This window comes from Lycium barbarum, chromosome 8 (genome assembly GCF_019175385.1).
Source record: "Lycium barbarum isolate Lr01 chromosome 8, ASM1917538v2, whole genome shotgun sequence".
Classification (NCBI taxonomy): domain Eukaryota; kingdom Viridiplantae; phylum Streptophyta; class Magnoliopsida; order Solanales; family Solanaceae; genus Lycium; species Lycium barbarum.
The window spans coordinates 107,563,268-107,580,171 of NC_083344.1; the positions used below are offsets into that span (position 1 = coordinate 107,563,268).

Below are 16,904 nucleotides of genomic sequence, written 5' to 3' on the forward strand. Positions count from 1 at the left end.
CAAAGGACATTTTGTTATATACGTAAGAGAGAATCGAACACGATACACCGTACCAATTTCTTTATTAACTCACCTGAATTTTAGACTTTCAGTGTCTTCTTTGTCGCTCCCAAGAGGAGTTTGGCCTTGATCACGACATTGGCATCATCATTCCTTGCGAAGAAGTCATTTTCCGGTCATTAACAACTTTCATGTTGTGATAAATAATGTTGAAACCAAAAAAAGAGTAAATAATAGTAGGTGATTGGCTTAAGATGAAGCAATATGGTGTATTGCTCTCTTTTTTTCCACATCTTTCTTCATTGTAGGTTTTTGTTAGACCCTCAAGCTCAGACTTAGACGCATGTGGGCGAGGGCAGTGTCAAGGGCTTGTGCATTGCCCCTTGACATGGCCCTATGTGGGTGATAAAAGCAATGTGCGGGGTTGCATGCCTATGGCATAGTGTGCAACTAGTCAAGGTGCTTGGGTATTGGCAAGGCAGCTTGACGAGTGTCAGCGGCACGGATAAGCGCATGGCACCAGACGGGCATGAGTGCAGGCAGTGGGTTGGCGCAGACAGACATGGGTGTTGGCATGGGCTGGCTGGGGCCAAGGCAGATGGGCAAGGCAAAACATTAGCATGAAGATGGGTGAAAAATATTCTAAGTGTTGGGCGAAGCTATGAGGAGCAAATGAGTCTAAGGCACGCGCGAGGCATAGCGGCAAATGGCATGCGCATAGCACATGGGCGAGGCATGCGCGCGGCACATGCAACTAGGTCATGCGCACGACACATGCATCGGTTACACAGTGTGCGCGGCATGTGTGACGGTTGAGGCCAGTTCCTGAAGGCTTTGCCCACATGGGCGAAATGTTAGCTTAGAATCTGTATATCATTATCCCAATGTAACTGCTGGCACATGCCATGCACGCCCTCCCCTTGTAACTGCCCCTGGCAGGTTCCTTTATGTAGTCTGAATTTGGCTAAGGCATGATCAATTTTTGTAAGCCTCCAAATTCGTGAATCCTTTTGTATATCTGAGAGATAATAAAAAGGTTGGGCATTTTCCTGTAAACTTATGTGTTCCTTTCATTGTGCTTGACCCAAAAATAATTTTCAGTGTCAAAAGTAAGTGAGTGTGTGAAGGCTAAAGTTGGCTGTGATGCTGACTGTCGAACAGTGGTGCCGCTGAAAAAAATCACCTCTGTTTCAACTAGTATCAGAGCGTGGCTATGTTCGTGGCACGATGGCTGGCGGAAGTATTACGTACAATGAATTGAGGGAAAAAGTGGAGGCTTTGGAGGCGCTGGTGGAGATGGCTGAAAATGCAGATGATATGACTTCTATAATCAGTTGTATTCATGGTTTAAACACAGAACTTGCTCAGTTTCGTGAGGTGATGATGTTAAGAACAACAGGATATGATGAATTTCGTGAAGAAGCCTTGGTTCAAATCGAGGATTTGAGGAAGGCAAATGAAACTCTGAACTTGGAAGTGGTGGTTCTGCGCAGAGCATTGGCTAGTTCTGGCCCAGGCCATGATGACCGCTCCAAGTTAAAAATTCTTGAGCCTAAGGCCTTTACTGGTTCAAGATCTGCAAAGGAATTGGAAAATTACCTGTGGGATATGGAACAACATTTCACAACTGCCTGTATTTCTGAAAATGACAAGTTAAACATCACAACCATGTACTTGGCTGGTGATGTGAAATTATGGTGGAGAACTAGGGATGCGGATGATGTGAGTGCTGGCAGGCCAGGTATTGATACTTGGGCCAAATTAAAGAAGGAAATCGTGACCAGTTCCTTCCTAGCAATGCATCTTGGATTGCTAGAGATCGCTTGAAAAGGCTGAGGCAAACGGGTTCTGTTCATGCTTATATCGAGGAATTTACTTTTTTGATGTTGGACATCCAGAATATGTCGAATGAAGATAAGTTGCACAACTTCATTTATGGGATGCAAGCATGGGCTCAAAACTAACTTAGGAGACAGAATGTGAAAGAGCTCCCAAGTGCTATTGCAGCGGCAGATTCGTTGGTGGATTTTTGCTCAACACGAATTCTATCTGAAAATCCTACTTCTTCTAAGTCCAAGAAAAAGACTGAAAAGAAGGGGGAGTGGAGGGAGGAAGGAAGGGCGAAAAGATGGTGCTGACAAAGGAAAGGCTGTTGCGGACGCTGGAAATTCAAAGAACAAGAAGAATTCAGCAAATGACAAAGGTTGCTGGACTTGTGGTGGGCCTCACTTGGCCAAGAGTTGTCTAAATCGTGAAAGGGTGAATATTATGCTTACAGGAAATGCAAACACAAATGAGGAGGGTGGTGTAGTTGCTGCTTTGGCAACCCCACTGGTCTACTCTTAAACAATCATATTTCATTAGTGAACACAGTAGGGGAGTCATCAACAAACCCTCATTCTTCATTGTTGCACATAGAAATGAAGGTTGGCGATAAAGTGTTAGTGGCGATGGTGGATACTGGAGCTACTCACACTTTTATTAATGTCAAACTTGCTGCAAAATTTGAACTTAAGTTGACAAAGAGTCTATCTTATATGAAGACTATGAATCAAGTGGCCCAACTGATTGAAGGTATGGCGTATGATGTGAAGGTACTTGCTAGACCTTGGGCTGGAAAACATAGTTTGATGGTGATCCCGTTGGGAGATTTCGATATGATACTTGGAATCGATTTCTTGAGGAAGAAATGCTTCGTTCCGATGCCCCACTTGGACGTAGTTATGGTGATGCAGGACAAGATGGCGGGATTCATAAAGTTTGTTCATCCATATGGCGAGGTAGAAAAATTGAGTAAGTACAAGATTCCCATTATTTCTGCTATAAGGCTTGAAAAAATGTGAAGAAACTTTTCTTGCTGCTTTGGTTGAGATTAAACCTGATGTAAAGGTGGAAGTGCCTGATTGTGTGGCACAACTTTTGAGAGAGTTTAAAGATGTTATGCCGCCTGATCTCCCCAAAACGTTGCCACCAAGGAGGGATATTGATCATAAGATTGAGTTACTACCGGGTTCTATTGCCTCTACACAAGCTCCTTATCGTATGGCTCCTAAGGAGTTGGCTGAATTGCGGAAACAATTGAATGAGTTGCTAGAGGTAGGTCTAATTCAACCCTTAAAAGCTCCTTATGGTGCACCTGTTTTATTCCAAAAGAAACAGGATGGGTCAATGAGAATGTGTGTAGACTATCGGGCGCTGAACAAAGTGACTGTGAAGTACAAGTATCCTGTCCCATTGGTGCAAGATCTCATGGATATATTGTGCAAGGCGAGCTGGTTCACCAAACTAGATCTCATGTCTGGTTATTGGCAAATAAGAATAACAGAGAGTGATGAATCAAAAACTACGTGTGTCACTAGACATGGCTCATATGAATTTCTTGTAATGCCGTTTGGGCTAACTAATGCCCCGGCTACTTTCTGTAATTTGATGAACAATGTTTTATTTGAGTACTTAGATGACTTTGTTGTAGTGTACTTAGATGACATTGTAATCTATAGTTGCTCTTTGGAAGAACATGTTAGACACTTGAAAATGGTACTGTCTCGGTTGCGGGAGTACAATCTTTATGTGAAGATGGAGAAATGCGAGTTTGCTCAACAGGAAATCAAATTCCTTGGGCACTTGGTCAGTCAGAACCAAATGAGGATGGACCTAAAGAAGGTGCAGGCTATTGTTGATTGGTCGGCGCCGCGAAATGTGAAGGACTTGAGGTCATTCCTTGGGTTGGCAAACTATTATCGCAAGTTCATTGCGGGTTACTCAAAGAAGGCTGCTGATTTGCTGAAGAAGAACATGGTCTGGGCGTGGATTGAAAAATGTGATGGTGTTCGCATAACTAATCCTGGATTAGTTATTTTATAAAATAATAAAAATGTGATGGTCTGGATTTTTCAGTCCACGCCCAGACCAGGATAAGTTATCAGGCTGCATAAAATAATACATAGATTCCTTGGTAACTAATATCCGCATTACGAATATCTGCATAACTCTAACCAGCTACCAAACGATCTAAGTTTTAAGCTATTCGATCATCTAAAAAAAAAATTACACGTCTTGAGAAAAATCTTAATGGGTTAAGCCTTGGCATTCCCGTGCCGCTCTATTTTAGGATATGATGCGTGGTGTCCCCAAAAGTGTTTGGTCTTGAATTTTTGGCCCCCCTAAACAAAATCTTTAGAAAATGACCTTAACTTGAAAAAATTCGTTAGGAAGAACTTTTGTTACCCATCATGCATAACTTCTAACTTTTGTTTATAAGGCAGAACTTGTGATCAAATGAGCAGTTCGCTGCCTTAAAATATCCTGAACTGCTATTTTATAAGCAAGAGCTTGAAGTTATGCTTGCTTGGCAACATGCATCACTTCTAGCTATCGCCTATAAGACCAAAACATGTGATCAACGGGCATCTTTGTCTAGCGAATCTTTTTAAAGCAGGGACTATTTTTCAATTTTTTTTTTTTTTCACTTGAGGCCAAAAAGTCAAGACCACCCCTCCGATGTAGACATTTGTGAACTCATTACCCTTGCATTTGCAATTTGATAAAAAAGAAAAAACCAAAGGGTATATTGGGTATTAAAGCAACTTTGGGGCAAGCCTTCCTTGAAATAGCTATTTCCTTCGTCTCGCCTTATCTATCTATTGCTTTGTACTTGTTTCTCGTAACCCTCTTTTTCTCTCATATGCACTTTGCAACATCCCTAAATCAGATCTATTATTAACAAGGTTCAATCTTCTTTCTCTCTCTTTTTCTATTTTTATTTCCCTTTATGTGATTAACTTTAGGGTTTATTTTTACTCTTTAATGAATGAAATTGTACTGTATCTTCTCTGTTAAAGCTCTTTACTATCATTTTCAGTTTTGTTAGGCAGTTACATCTTTGAATGTTTTCTTATTTGGGGCCCTACTTTTCTATGAAAGACGGATTAGTTACCACTACTGAAATGAAATGGGCACGAAATAGTTTTTTTTTTTTTTTTTTTTAAAAAATAATTTATTTTTCGATTAGCTTTGGGGTTTATTTTACTCTTTAATGAGTGCCTTTTTTACTGTATCTATTTTCAATTTTATCGGGGCAGTTACATCCTTGAATGTTTCTAGGGTTTTTTATTTGCGGTCCTATCTCACCCTAATTTCACATTTAAAGAGATTAAAGATTATTCCGTTGATTAGTTTTGGGTCATATTGGAACATAATTTTGATTGGAATACTTAGCACCTACAAGTATATCTTTCTTCGGAATTATTTATTTCATCATGTTTTTTTTAAAGTTTCTATCTCCTCTTCTTCGATTAGCTTTGGGGTTTATTTTTACTCTTTAATGAATGACTTGCAGTTGCATCTTTTAATATTTCTAGGTTTTTTTTTATTTGGGGCCCTAATTTTTTATGAAAGACGAATTAATTATTACTAGTATTGAAATGAAATGGGAGCGAAAAAGTGGAATTTTTATTGAGGATTCAGATAGCGGAAGCCTAACTAGTTCGGGATTAAAACTTAAAAGACTAATTACATCTTAGAATGTTCTAGGATTTTTTAGTTGGGGGTCCTATCCCACCTTAATGCCCCTTGATAGACGAATTAATTATTAGCATTGACATGAAATGGGCACGAAAAAGTGGTATTGATATGAGGATTCAGATAGCGGAAGCGCAACTAATTCGGGATTAAAGATTAATTGGTTGAATGATTTAGGTTTCGTTGGTGGATTGTAGCTGGAGTGGTTCTTAACCCGGATTTGTTTGGGTCATGTTGGAACATAAATTTCTTAGAGGTGATTCATAACTACTATTTTCTGGGAGGTGAATTATTTTCTGCCGATCACACACTGAAAATTGACCATTGGAAAGTGAAAGGGACTATCTGATTGAGATATAGAGAGTTAACTTTTTTTTTTTTTCGTTTTTTAACAAAATGGAGAAGTAGTCAGAAATAAATACTTTTGGAACTTACCAGAAATAGAAAGGCTGAAAGGGAACTCTTCAAACCGGTATAAGTTTGATGTAATGGGTCCATTCTGTATCTCTTTTAAAAAAAGGTAAAAAAGAAAAACGATGGCATCGCTCAGATAGCCTTTCAAGTTAAGAGATGATAGAGTTGCAAAGAGCTTTGGTATTGAAGAATGTACACAGATATCCAAGGGTAGGAATCTGATTTCTTTTTTTTTGAAGTGAGATGGGTAGGGTGTATGGAGACTGTTGTAACCTTTGTTTAGCATCAGTAGCAGAAAATTATTAGGGTGAGAATGGTGCTGTTGCAGATAGTTGATTTATAAGCTGTTATATGTTAAATTGTAGATCCACATACTTCTGCGAGGCCTCTATGGTAAAGCGTGCAGAGTTTCTTGATGCTTGCTTTTAGTAGTGTTTTCATTTCCTTTCTATCATTAGCTCTCCGTGAATGACATAAGCTTAACTCGGGTTGATAACCCTCAGGGGTTGGCCTGGTGGTAATTGACTTGAGCCTTGGGGTGCTCCCTTTCAAGGTCTCAAGTTCGAAACCCACTGGGTGCAAACAATTTTTGAGGGTCATCGGACTGGGGTAAAACCCTGAATTACCCGTGGTGCACTTGCGGGAAACTCCTTGCCGAGGGCCTGTGCACCCCCGGGATTAGTCGGGGCTCAAAGAGACCCGGACACCCGGTGCTTAATTAAAAAAAAAAAAAAACTCGGGTTGATATTCTTAAATTTTAATATACCTAGTAAAAGAGGCAAACATTAGTAGGTCTTTTATCTGAAAAAAGGCAAATACTAGCTGGTAAAAAAATAATATTCTCTCCCTTTCCAATTTATCTGTCCTTTTTTAGTCTCCCCCACTTGTGGGACTACACTGGGTATGTTGTTGTACTTCCTTTTTTTAGTCTGTTTCAAAAGGAATGTCACCTTTTTATATTTCGTAATTTCTTAATTTCAACATTCCCTTTTACCCTTAATTCTTTACAGGAATTGCATGCAAGTTTAATACTACAAGATTCAAAAGGCATCTTTTTGTATGTTATATACACCTTTAGTTTAAGACCACAAGATTCAAAAGTCTTCTTTACATTCTTAAACTTCTTACTTGATGCCCACTCAAACTAAGACACATAAAATGAAGCAAAGAGAGTAGTAGCTTTACACTTGGGGTTAGGGTTATATATAGAAAATAAAGGAATTTCAGGAGCTATTCACTTGGGACTGGGTTTTGGCTCGACACCAAAGTCTCTTGTTATTATCACCAATCTAAGAAGGAAGATGGCATTTGATTTATTAAAAAGAAGGGAAATGGCATTTGATTGGGACAATAAAAATCTAGTTTCATAACTCTAATTTCCACAATATATTATTGAATTTAACTTGTCTGTACTCCACAATTAATTGCTGTTTCTGGTAAAAGATTTTGCTTCTATCAACAGTCATTTGCGCTTTCTGTCAGCTATGGAAACCATCTCCATATGTCTTTGAAGTTGGGACTCTATTTTCAGCTGTTATATGATAACTAGTGGTTAATGATTATGTGCTGGTGCTGGCATGTGTTTGTCACAATAGATATGCACTGTACTTATGAGGATGTAGCTGGAGATGATGTCCTGAATCAACAAGCTTTTGGTGCTTGTATATTGAATAATATCTCTGTAGTGGTGTTTGGATTTGGTATTTAAAATCAAAGGAGTACAGTAAAAAGGTTCATTTGGACTGATGTGGTCTTGGATGTGTGGTTGTGGTGGACAGGGAGGAGGCAGCAGCTGGGTGGTGGTGTGGTGATATTTTAGCTGGTCGTTTTTGGTGGTTTATTTGTGGTGGTTTTGACTATGAGATCTGGCAGCAGAAGCCGAAGCAGAAGCAGGAGCCCAATGAATATGAGATCTGGCAGCAGGAGCAGGAGCAGGAGCCCAATGGATCGCAAAATCCGTACACAACGGTTCTCCTACCGTGATGCACCATATAGACGGGAGCCACGTCGGGGTTACAGGTTCTCTGGTTTTAATCATTTGTATGTTTAGCTATTCTCATTCTAGGACCTGCTGGCTGGAAGCAAAGAGATCTGGGTCTGTTTGACTTGGAAATGGAGGCGAATTACTATATTACATGGAATGGTGTTTTGATATGCATGTTTGGAGTCTTGAACTGAATTTACATTTCTGTTCAAGATATTTCCCTGTGATTGCACTGCTACCTTATCCTAAAAAGGGGGATGGGGGTAATGCTGTTCCGTCACTGTTAGAAAATAACTAGACTACACATGACGTGGCTGTTTGGAAGCTGATTTGTCTGTCCAATTTAGACTTCCGTAAGAACCAAATGTTCCAAGTGTGAAGTTTGGATAATCAGTATCCCTTGACTGATTGTGCTCAATTTTTACCTTGTCTATATTTTTTTATCAGCTAAAGTGAATTTTGTTCGGTTTCTCATTGAAAAAGTATGTTCCTGTTATAGTACTATTTTACTTCGTTTTACTAGTGAAGTTTGGGATCTTATGTAGCCAGAGTTTAAACAAAATTTAACTACCTCATACCTCAAGTTTCATTTGCATACATTCCTCCGATGAGTTCACAAGAAATGTGGAAACAAAATATATTATAATACACCGATTTCTTGGTGTACTATTTTACCTGCTTTTTAATTCTCTCTAACATCCGGAGTATACAATTTTTGACTGGTGGAAAGATTTCCTCTTTTTCTCATGGTTTCCATCATTACTTTTTTATTTTTATTTTGCAGTCAGAGCAGTCTCAGTCAGAGCGGTCTCTGCAAGAACTGCAAACGTCCTGGCCATTTTGCTCGGGAATGCCCCAATGTTGCCATATGCCATAATTGTGGTCTTCCGGGGTAAGTATTGGAATATCCTGTGTTAAATTAACTACTTGTTCGCCCGGAAAGCTGAAGCATTGCTATTGCATTTACTTAGTGTGTTCTGGAGAAACTGTTGTGCAACAGATTAAAATTGAATCATAGAGGCCGCTAATGATGCTGTGTTATTGCCATTCTATATGTGCTTGCACATCCCACTTGTTTGCATCACTTTCTGCTAGTATACAGCAGTCCGGTATGGATATCTGATACACGTAACTACGTGCCAAGATATACTCTGATATCCTTTTAAGGGCAGCACACTGAATAGTCTTAGCTTACAGGTAAGTAAGGGGCAAGATATACCCTGATATCCTTTTAAGGGCAGCAGACTGAATAGTCTTAGCTTACAGGTACCTAAGGGGGAAAGATATCCTGAAATCTAGTGCACAGAGCGGGGCATGCTTCGTTGAAAACTTGAGCCATTTACATCGTAAGGAAGCAACATATAGAAATGAGATATTAGTAAGTAATTTTTAGTACTTAGCTTGTAAAATACCCAAATAATCAGACAATCAAATTTAACAAGTTACTTTATTAGAGCTGCAAGTACATACTAGTTGCTTACAGAGGATCACTACTATAACATGAAACACTAAGCAAACACAAGATCTTTTACTTGGTAACCAACACATCCTGACTCGAGCTCGGGTATTGTCTTAAAAGGGAATGGACATGCATATAGAAAACTAAATGCAGTGTATGTGCAACATACTGCTGATATTTACAAGTTGCTTAATGAAATGACTACCTTCTTTGGTTTTCCCGATACATGTATTGCTTATTCATTCATTCACCTTTTTTGAGGTGTATTTATTTTATTTAATCATTGCTCTCAACCATGGTTGTTCGGAGAATTGGGGTCAGTGATATTTATTACTCCTTTAATTTTGATTTTGCCTCCAATATTTGAACAGGCATATTGCCTCGGAGTGCAGCACAAAATCTCTTTGTTGGAATTGCCGAGAACCAGGGCATATGGCTGGAAACTGTCCAAATGAAGGTATCTGCCATACCTGTGGTAAGGCAGGACATCGTGCTAGAGACTGCACGGCTCCTCCCCTTCCTCCCGGTGACCTGAAGCTGTGCAATAACTGTTTCAAGCAAGGCCATATTGCAATGGACTGCACCAATGACAAGGCGTGCAAAAATTGTAGGAAGACTGGTCACCTGGCACGTGATTGTCCAAATGATCCTGTGTGCAATTTATGTAATATATCCGGTCATCTGGCTAGAGATTGCCCCAAGGCTGGTGCTCTTGAAGAAAGGGGTGGTGGAGCTCGTCATTTTGGTGGAGGTGGAGGTGGAGGTGGAGGATATCGGGACATTGTATGTCGAAACTGCCAGCAAGTAGGCCATATGAGTCGAGATTGCATGGGATTGATGATCTGTCACAACTGTGGGGGAAGAGGACATCTAGCATATGAGTGCCCCTCTGGAAGGTTTATGGACTCTGGAAGATTTATGGACCGTGGAGGGTATATGGACCGTTTTCCCAGGAGGTACTGAAAGATAAAAGCCATGCCATATCAATAGGGTTGACTTGAGATCACATCCTGTTCTGCTTATCTCTTTGAATTGAGATTTGACATTTTTTTTCCAGAAAATATCGGATTTTGAAACTAGTTGCTTTGAGTGTGCGTCTTTACATCTTTTGAATGGATATGATGAGACTACTATTAAGAACATGCATTAATGTGACTATAGTGAGGTGTTTGCATTTTATTTGGCGATTCTGCTAGCTGTAGGAAGGATGAGGGCATCCAATATTTTGCTTTTTTTTTTCCTTGGTATTTGTGCTGTTGATTCTTGATGATTTGTTGGTGGCCATGTTGGAGATTTACTGCTTATTCACCTAGGAGTGCTCTCTGCGTCATGGTAGAATGTTTTCAGGCAATTCCCCAAAAGTAGCTGCTGCTTGTTGCTAATATAATTAGTAGTATAAATGTGCTAGTCCCAGTGCATTTACTTATAATTGATGTGTCGGGGACAAATTGGTGCGATTTTACTGTAGTATTAATCCGATTGTCAACACTCAACGCTCTTTGTTTCAATTGGTCATCCCCAGTGTACGAAATCCTGTTATGAGTTTTGGGACTAAGATTAAATGCCCAACAAAAAGTAATAGTAGTTTCTGTTATTTGCGTTTGTTCCCAGCAATTTGAACTACATGCAACAGACTAGAGTTAATTACAAGGGAGATGGTTTCTCTTCCTCTTTTATCAATTTACTATAGGGGGTTGTCTTGCTAGTGATTCAGGCGAAGGCGGATAGCTATTGAGAGTGATGCAGTCTTGGTAGTTGCCAGGTTCAATGAACAGGGATATGCTGAAACAAATATTACTACACTAAAAAGTCCGTAGGTTGTAGTTGTACGTTGATCATATGTATCTTGAATTTTGATAGCATGGGATAAAGGGCTTGAGGGGTATTTTTGAGCCAAAAACAAAGGTTAAGGGTATTTTTAGACCAAAAGGTGGATGGAGGGTATTTGTGAGTCATTTTCCATACGTTAGGATAATTTTTGGCCCTATTCCGGTAAATCAAACAACTTATTGCCTAATGGTTATGGGTGGAAGGAAAGAGGAACAACATGAAGATGAGATTTACTCGAACGAGTTGGTTAAGCAAGTTAACAATTTTTTTTTGGCAGAAGCTTAGGTGTTTGTACTAGAAAATAATAGTAAGCTGTTATTGGATCTAACATGGAAATTACTATTGAACACATCCTGAAGTTTAGTGGCGGATTCAGAATTTAGACACATGTATCAAGTAAATGAATCCTTAGTTTGGAGAGTGAGTTCAAAAATGTATATCTTACTCTAGCTATAGTTGATATTTTCACATAAATACAACATTTGACCTTGAAAAGCTGGATTTTGTCGAACCCGTGAGCTTGTAGTTTAATCAGCCATTACTGAAAAAGAATGAGAACCATTAACATTGATTACTAACAGGACTGCTAATCAGAGCCTCACGTTTAGGCACTGGCGTTAATTTGAGCAAACCAACTTAAATTGTAATCTAGTATATCATATTTGTGATGTCACTTTCAACTCTCAAATAACTCCAACAAAGCAAGTGAAAAATTTCAGGTTTAATAACCTGAAAAGTCTATGATAGCATGGTGGGGAATCCTTTACGAGGTGGAAATAATTCCATACATCATAACCACTTGAATTGCACCAAAAAAGAAATAAGCAAGTGGACATTGTTCAAAGCATGACAACCTCAAACGAGATATCCTTAATTTGGTGAAACATACTTGCAGTCTTAGCACACTTATAAATTTGGCACTGCTTGAGAATTTTGAGAGAGATTTGAAGAAAACGCTGAGATAAGGTACTTGAAGTAAGAGTACTTTTGCTTTGAGGAGAAAATTAAAAAAAGACCAAAGAAAATGGCCTCAGCATCTCTGCTAAAGTCATCTCCAGTTGTTGACAGTCTGAGTTCATTAAGGGTCAAAACTCTTCGCCAATCTTCCGTCTCAGTAATCCGCTGCCACCCTATTTCTGCCCCTTCTCTCACTGTCCATGCTGCTTCTTCCTATGCTGATGGGCTCGTTAAGACCGCTGTAAGTTTCATTACTCTATTAACTGTTGTACAAATAACAATATACAATTCTGTTATTATGACGTACTATGTCAATAATAATTTTAATTTGGTTATCTAAAAAATGCAGTAAATTATTTGCTACTTGTTAAAATACATTGATATTGTAGCAGTTCTTACACTGCAGTGTATATAAGTTTAACTCGATCAATATTTGGCCATTTAGTCCTTGAGTTTAGCTTCTTCAGACTACACCCTATAGAAGTTTTACGCTGTTAGGTCACTCAAAAGATAACTATAGTTAGCTATCCATAATATGTGGAACTAGTTACAAGGAAAATAAAGAAGGCAACCTGCTACAAAAGATCAAATTACACTGATAGTGCTAAAGTTCTTTACACTGTCAGTTTATATTAGTTAAATCCTCATTCCTTTATTACAACTCAATAAATTTCGTTAAAAGCAAATTAAGTCAGCAAGATGTACATTATGTCAAAGAATTAGTTAACTCAAGGACTAATGTACTATTCCTAATTAACAATGATCTTATTCTATGTATGGTAATGTGCAGAAAACAATTGCATCGCCAGGGTGTGGAATATTGGCGAAGGACCAGTCAAATGCTACCTGCGGAAAGTGTCTGGCTTCCATTGGGCTAGAGAACACTGAGGCTAACCGCCAAGCTTACAGAAATTGCTTGTGAAAGCTCCAGATCTAGGAGAGTACATCTGCGGTGCCATTCTCTTCGAGGAGACACTCTACCAGTCCACAACTGATGGCCGCAAAATGGTTGATGTCCTTGTTGAACAAAACATTGTTCCTGGTATCAAAGTTTACAAGGTATATATATATATATTATTTGCGGAATGGGGTTTAGCTCACTACGCTGCCATTTCTCAGGACAGCGGTTTGGTCCCAATTGTGGAGCCAGAAATCTTGTTGGGTGGTGACCATGGCATTGACCGGACTTTTGAGGTTGTGCAAAAAGTTTGGGCCGAGATCTTTTTTAACCTAGCTGAGAACAATGTCATGTTTGAGGGTATTCTCCTCAAGCCTAGTATTGTCACTCCTGGTGCTGAATGCAAAGACAGAGCCACTCCAGAACATGTTGCTGATTATACGCTTAAGCTCCTCCAAAGAAGAATTCCCCCCGGCTGTCCCTGGAATCATGGCAAGTTTGCTCCTCATTTTTACACTATTACTAAATCGAGTTTAACTTTTATACACGGACGGTTTATAGAATTTTTACTGTTAAATCACTTAAAAGATGTAAGTGTCCGTAATAAGTGTAGCGAGTTTCCATGATAATAAGGCAACTACTTGCTGGCTGGTACAATAGGTTATTACACTGGTAGCGTAAAAATTACTTAACCGTTAAGAGTATATAAGTTAAATTCAATTTCAAGTTCTACATGGGCTTCTAAAAGACATAAAGATGTATTGATTTTGTAATTGTTAATGCTTATTGGAAACAAATTTTTATCAACTAACAGAATACTTTTTGAATTTACTAGTATGCATTGTCAAAGCATATAAAAAATACATTAAGAACCATAGTAACCTGTGCTTTTGGTGGATTTTGGGATTTTGAATTAAGCTAGTTCCTTGGAAATTCCTAGTGATTATCATCACTAGAGAAGTTTCAACTTATTTAAGTGCATAAGTTGTAAATAGACCAAAACATGAGTGAACTTGTGAGGTGAAAAACAACATAAACTTTTAAACAAGGTAGGAGATTACTTTAACTCATGCTAACAAGTACAGTGTTGTTTGGATTTGAACAGTTCTTATCTGGTGGACAATCAGAAGTTTGAGGCTACCTTCAACTTGAATGCCATGAACCAATCTCCAAATCCGTGGCACGTATCTTCTCCGACGCTAGGGCGCTTCAAAACACTTGCTTGAAGACATGGGGAGGAGTCCCTGAGAACGTGAAGGCTGCTCAAGACGCGTTGCTTATCAGGGCTAAGGCCAACTCTCTTGCTCAGCTTGGCAAATACACTGGCGAAGGAGAATCAGACGAAGCTAAACAGGGAATGTTCGTTAAGGGCTATGTATACTATAGGACATCAAAGTCCTGAACACGAAGACGTGATGAAAATTCAATGAAAATAAGCTAGATGATTATAGTGTAGCTGAGGAATGCAAAATTGTGATCAGTGTAGTCAAGGCGCAGAGTATTTTTGTGATATTGATTATTTGTACTTTCTAACCACATTAATATATATTTTGTTGCTGACTGAAACTAGTTAGTAAGTAGTATTTTATTTATAAATCATACACTACTTTTTTGGTACATTGGAAACTAAATAAATTTCTTAATATTGTTCATCTGCAAGGAGAAAAAACACCATATTCTTGGATACGTTTTCCCAGATTGGTAAATCTGTTGCATGTTTGTGACCTTTGTTCCCAGAAAATCTGCAAATTTATTTGCCTCCAAATAGTGGTGTAAGTTTACTTCCGACAAATATCGATAATCTTCAATAATGACCCTAAGAGGATGACATTGTATATCCTCCTCCCCTATAAGAGCCCGTTTGGATTAGCTGAAAAAAAGTGGCTTTTAAGCATAAGTAAAATACTTTTTAAGTGCTGAAAGTTATTTTATAAATAAGCACGTGTTTGGATAAAAGTGCTTAAAGGGTTTTTAGAAGTAAGGTAATATTGGAATTAATAGAAAATATAAGGGATAAAAAGGTAAAGTTGTTGGTCAAACCATAATGGCTTTTAAGCCAAAAAAAAAAAAAAAAAAAAAAAATTGGGGTTGAGCAACTTCTGGTTTTGGCTTATTTTAAGCACTTTTTAACTTAATTTAAGTTGTTTTCTATTTTTGTCAAACACCCAAATAAGTTAAAAATGGCTTATAAGCTGGTTTGACCAACTTATAAGCCAATCCAAACGGGCTCTAAGTTTGAAAGCAAGCCATCCATCTTGTCCACTTCTAATTCTTGATAACTCCTTTCTTTTGATGGTCCATAGTTTTGTAATGAAACTTGATGTAGGCATTCGCTTACTGCAATATCCCAACATCCACTAACCACCATTACCACACAACCATCAATCACTATTGGTGATCACCACCATCAACCACCACGGCACCACCACGTGTCGCCAACCACTCCTATCAATACTATTATTAGCTATCACTATCATCCATGGTAATTATTAGCTGTCGCCATCAACTACTACCATCGTTAACCACTATTGCTGGTCACCAACACTATTAGCTACTTCCTACAACCACCATCATTAGTCATCACCACCATTGCTAGTTGGCACTCACAACCACATTAGTCATTCGAATTTCCAACTTAGGCCTAATTTGTTTTTTATTAAGATTCAGACATCCAAATCTGAATACACAACTGAACATTGAGATGTGTATTAAGATCTGAAAACTAAATAATTTAGATTATTTATTTTTAAAACATTCAAATATATAAAACTTTTATTTATTTCAAATTAATAGAATATAAACGTTAAATAAAATACTAATAAGTAATACTAAGATCACATCTATATATATAAATATAAAGCTGGGCATAAATAAGGTGATGTGACACCTCTCTATGGCCAGCATTTGCATTTATCTTTTTTCTCCTTTGAACTAATGACGTATGCAATACTTGAATTCTCGATGTAGATGCTACATAGTTTGTTCTCATCTTTTTGTGGCATTTTTCTCATTTTTTGATGGGAAAATAACTTAATAATACCACTTAAGACACTATATTACAAAATATAAGGATATTTTTCCTTATTTACAAAACATAACAACTTAATTACAAATCATACCAGATTTGAAAAAAATTAAAGTCCCACCCTTCCCTTTCCCAAATCATACCAGATCTGAATTTTTTTTTTATTTTTTTTTTAAAAAACCCTTCCCTTTCCCTTTTCTCAGCCGCCCACCCTTCCTTCCCCTTCTCTCGATTCTACTCAACCACTGCTTCAGATCTGAGAATTATAACAGATGATTATGTTCAGCTATGTTAAAACCGCCAAGGTGTGGGGAATCTTCGTGGGTTCGATCAGTTCATGAATTTGGTTATTGACAACACCATTGAGGTTAATGACAATGAGAAAAATGAGATTGACATGGTGGTAATTCGGGGTAATAGTGTGGCGACAAATGACAATTGAAGCACTGGAGCTTGTTGCCATACCACAGTAATATGAATGAGGCGGTTATTAGAGGGGTCCTTATCTACATTCAAAATATTACTGCTCTTATGGAACCTAAGTGAATTATGTATGGTACTTAAATTTAACTAGGCTTTGACAAGATGAAAGTTGACATGAATTCCTTCCCAAAAAAAAATAAAAATCTAACATGAACTTTATACAAAATTTTATACAATTGTATACATACTTCATACCGTTTTTATAACGTTTTCATACACGAAAAAAATGTGAGAATTCTAAGCCTTGAGCGAGATATATATATATATATATATTTCATATAGTTTTTATACACAAAATTGAGTGAAATTCTTAAGCCTTGAGCGAGATATACAT

The 16,904-nt window shown here is 38.1% G+C and overlaps 1 protein-coding gene and 1 pseudogene across 1 annotated transcript; both read left to right on the forward strand.

Annotated features, from left to right (window-relative positions):
- The first annotated feature begins 4,570 nt into the window (after positions 1-4,570).
- On the forward strand, positions 4,571-10,556 carry LOC132606591 (uncharacterized). The gene is made up of 4 exons (XM_060320166.1): positions 4,571-4,727; positions 7,713-7,953; positions 8,703-8,810; positions 9,749-10,556. Exons 2-4 carry the CDS (start codon positions 7,793-7,795, stop codon positions 10,338-10,340), a joined length of 861 nt encoding a protein of 286 aa, XP_060176149.1. The 5' UTR covers positions 4,571-4,727; positions 7,713-7,792; the 3' UTR covers positions 10,341-10,556.
- Positions 10,557-10,700: 144 nt separating this feature from the next.
- Positions 10,701-14,628, forward strand: LOC132606589 (fructose-bisphosphate aldolase 1, chloroplastic-like; annotated as a pseudogene).
- The last annotated feature ends 2,276 nt before the right edge of the window (positions 14,629-16,904 follow it).

What these genes read in the sequence shown, in the direction of transcription:
- LOC132606591 (XM_060320166.1), top strand. Translation starts at nt 7,793, where the DNA reads ATGAGATCTGGCAGCAGAAGCCGAAGCAGAAGCAGGAGCCCAATGAAT. An exon ending in GAGCCACGTCGGGGTTACAG is followed by an intron (nt 7,954 to 8,702) that starts GTTCTCTGGTTT and finishes TTTATTTTGCAG; the next exon opens with TCAGAGCAGTCTCAGTCAGA. An exon ending in CATAATTGTGGTCTTCCGGG is followed by an intron (nt 8,811 to 9,748) that starts GTAAGTATTGGA and finishes ATATTTGAACAG; the next exon opens with GCATATTGCCTCGGAGTGCA.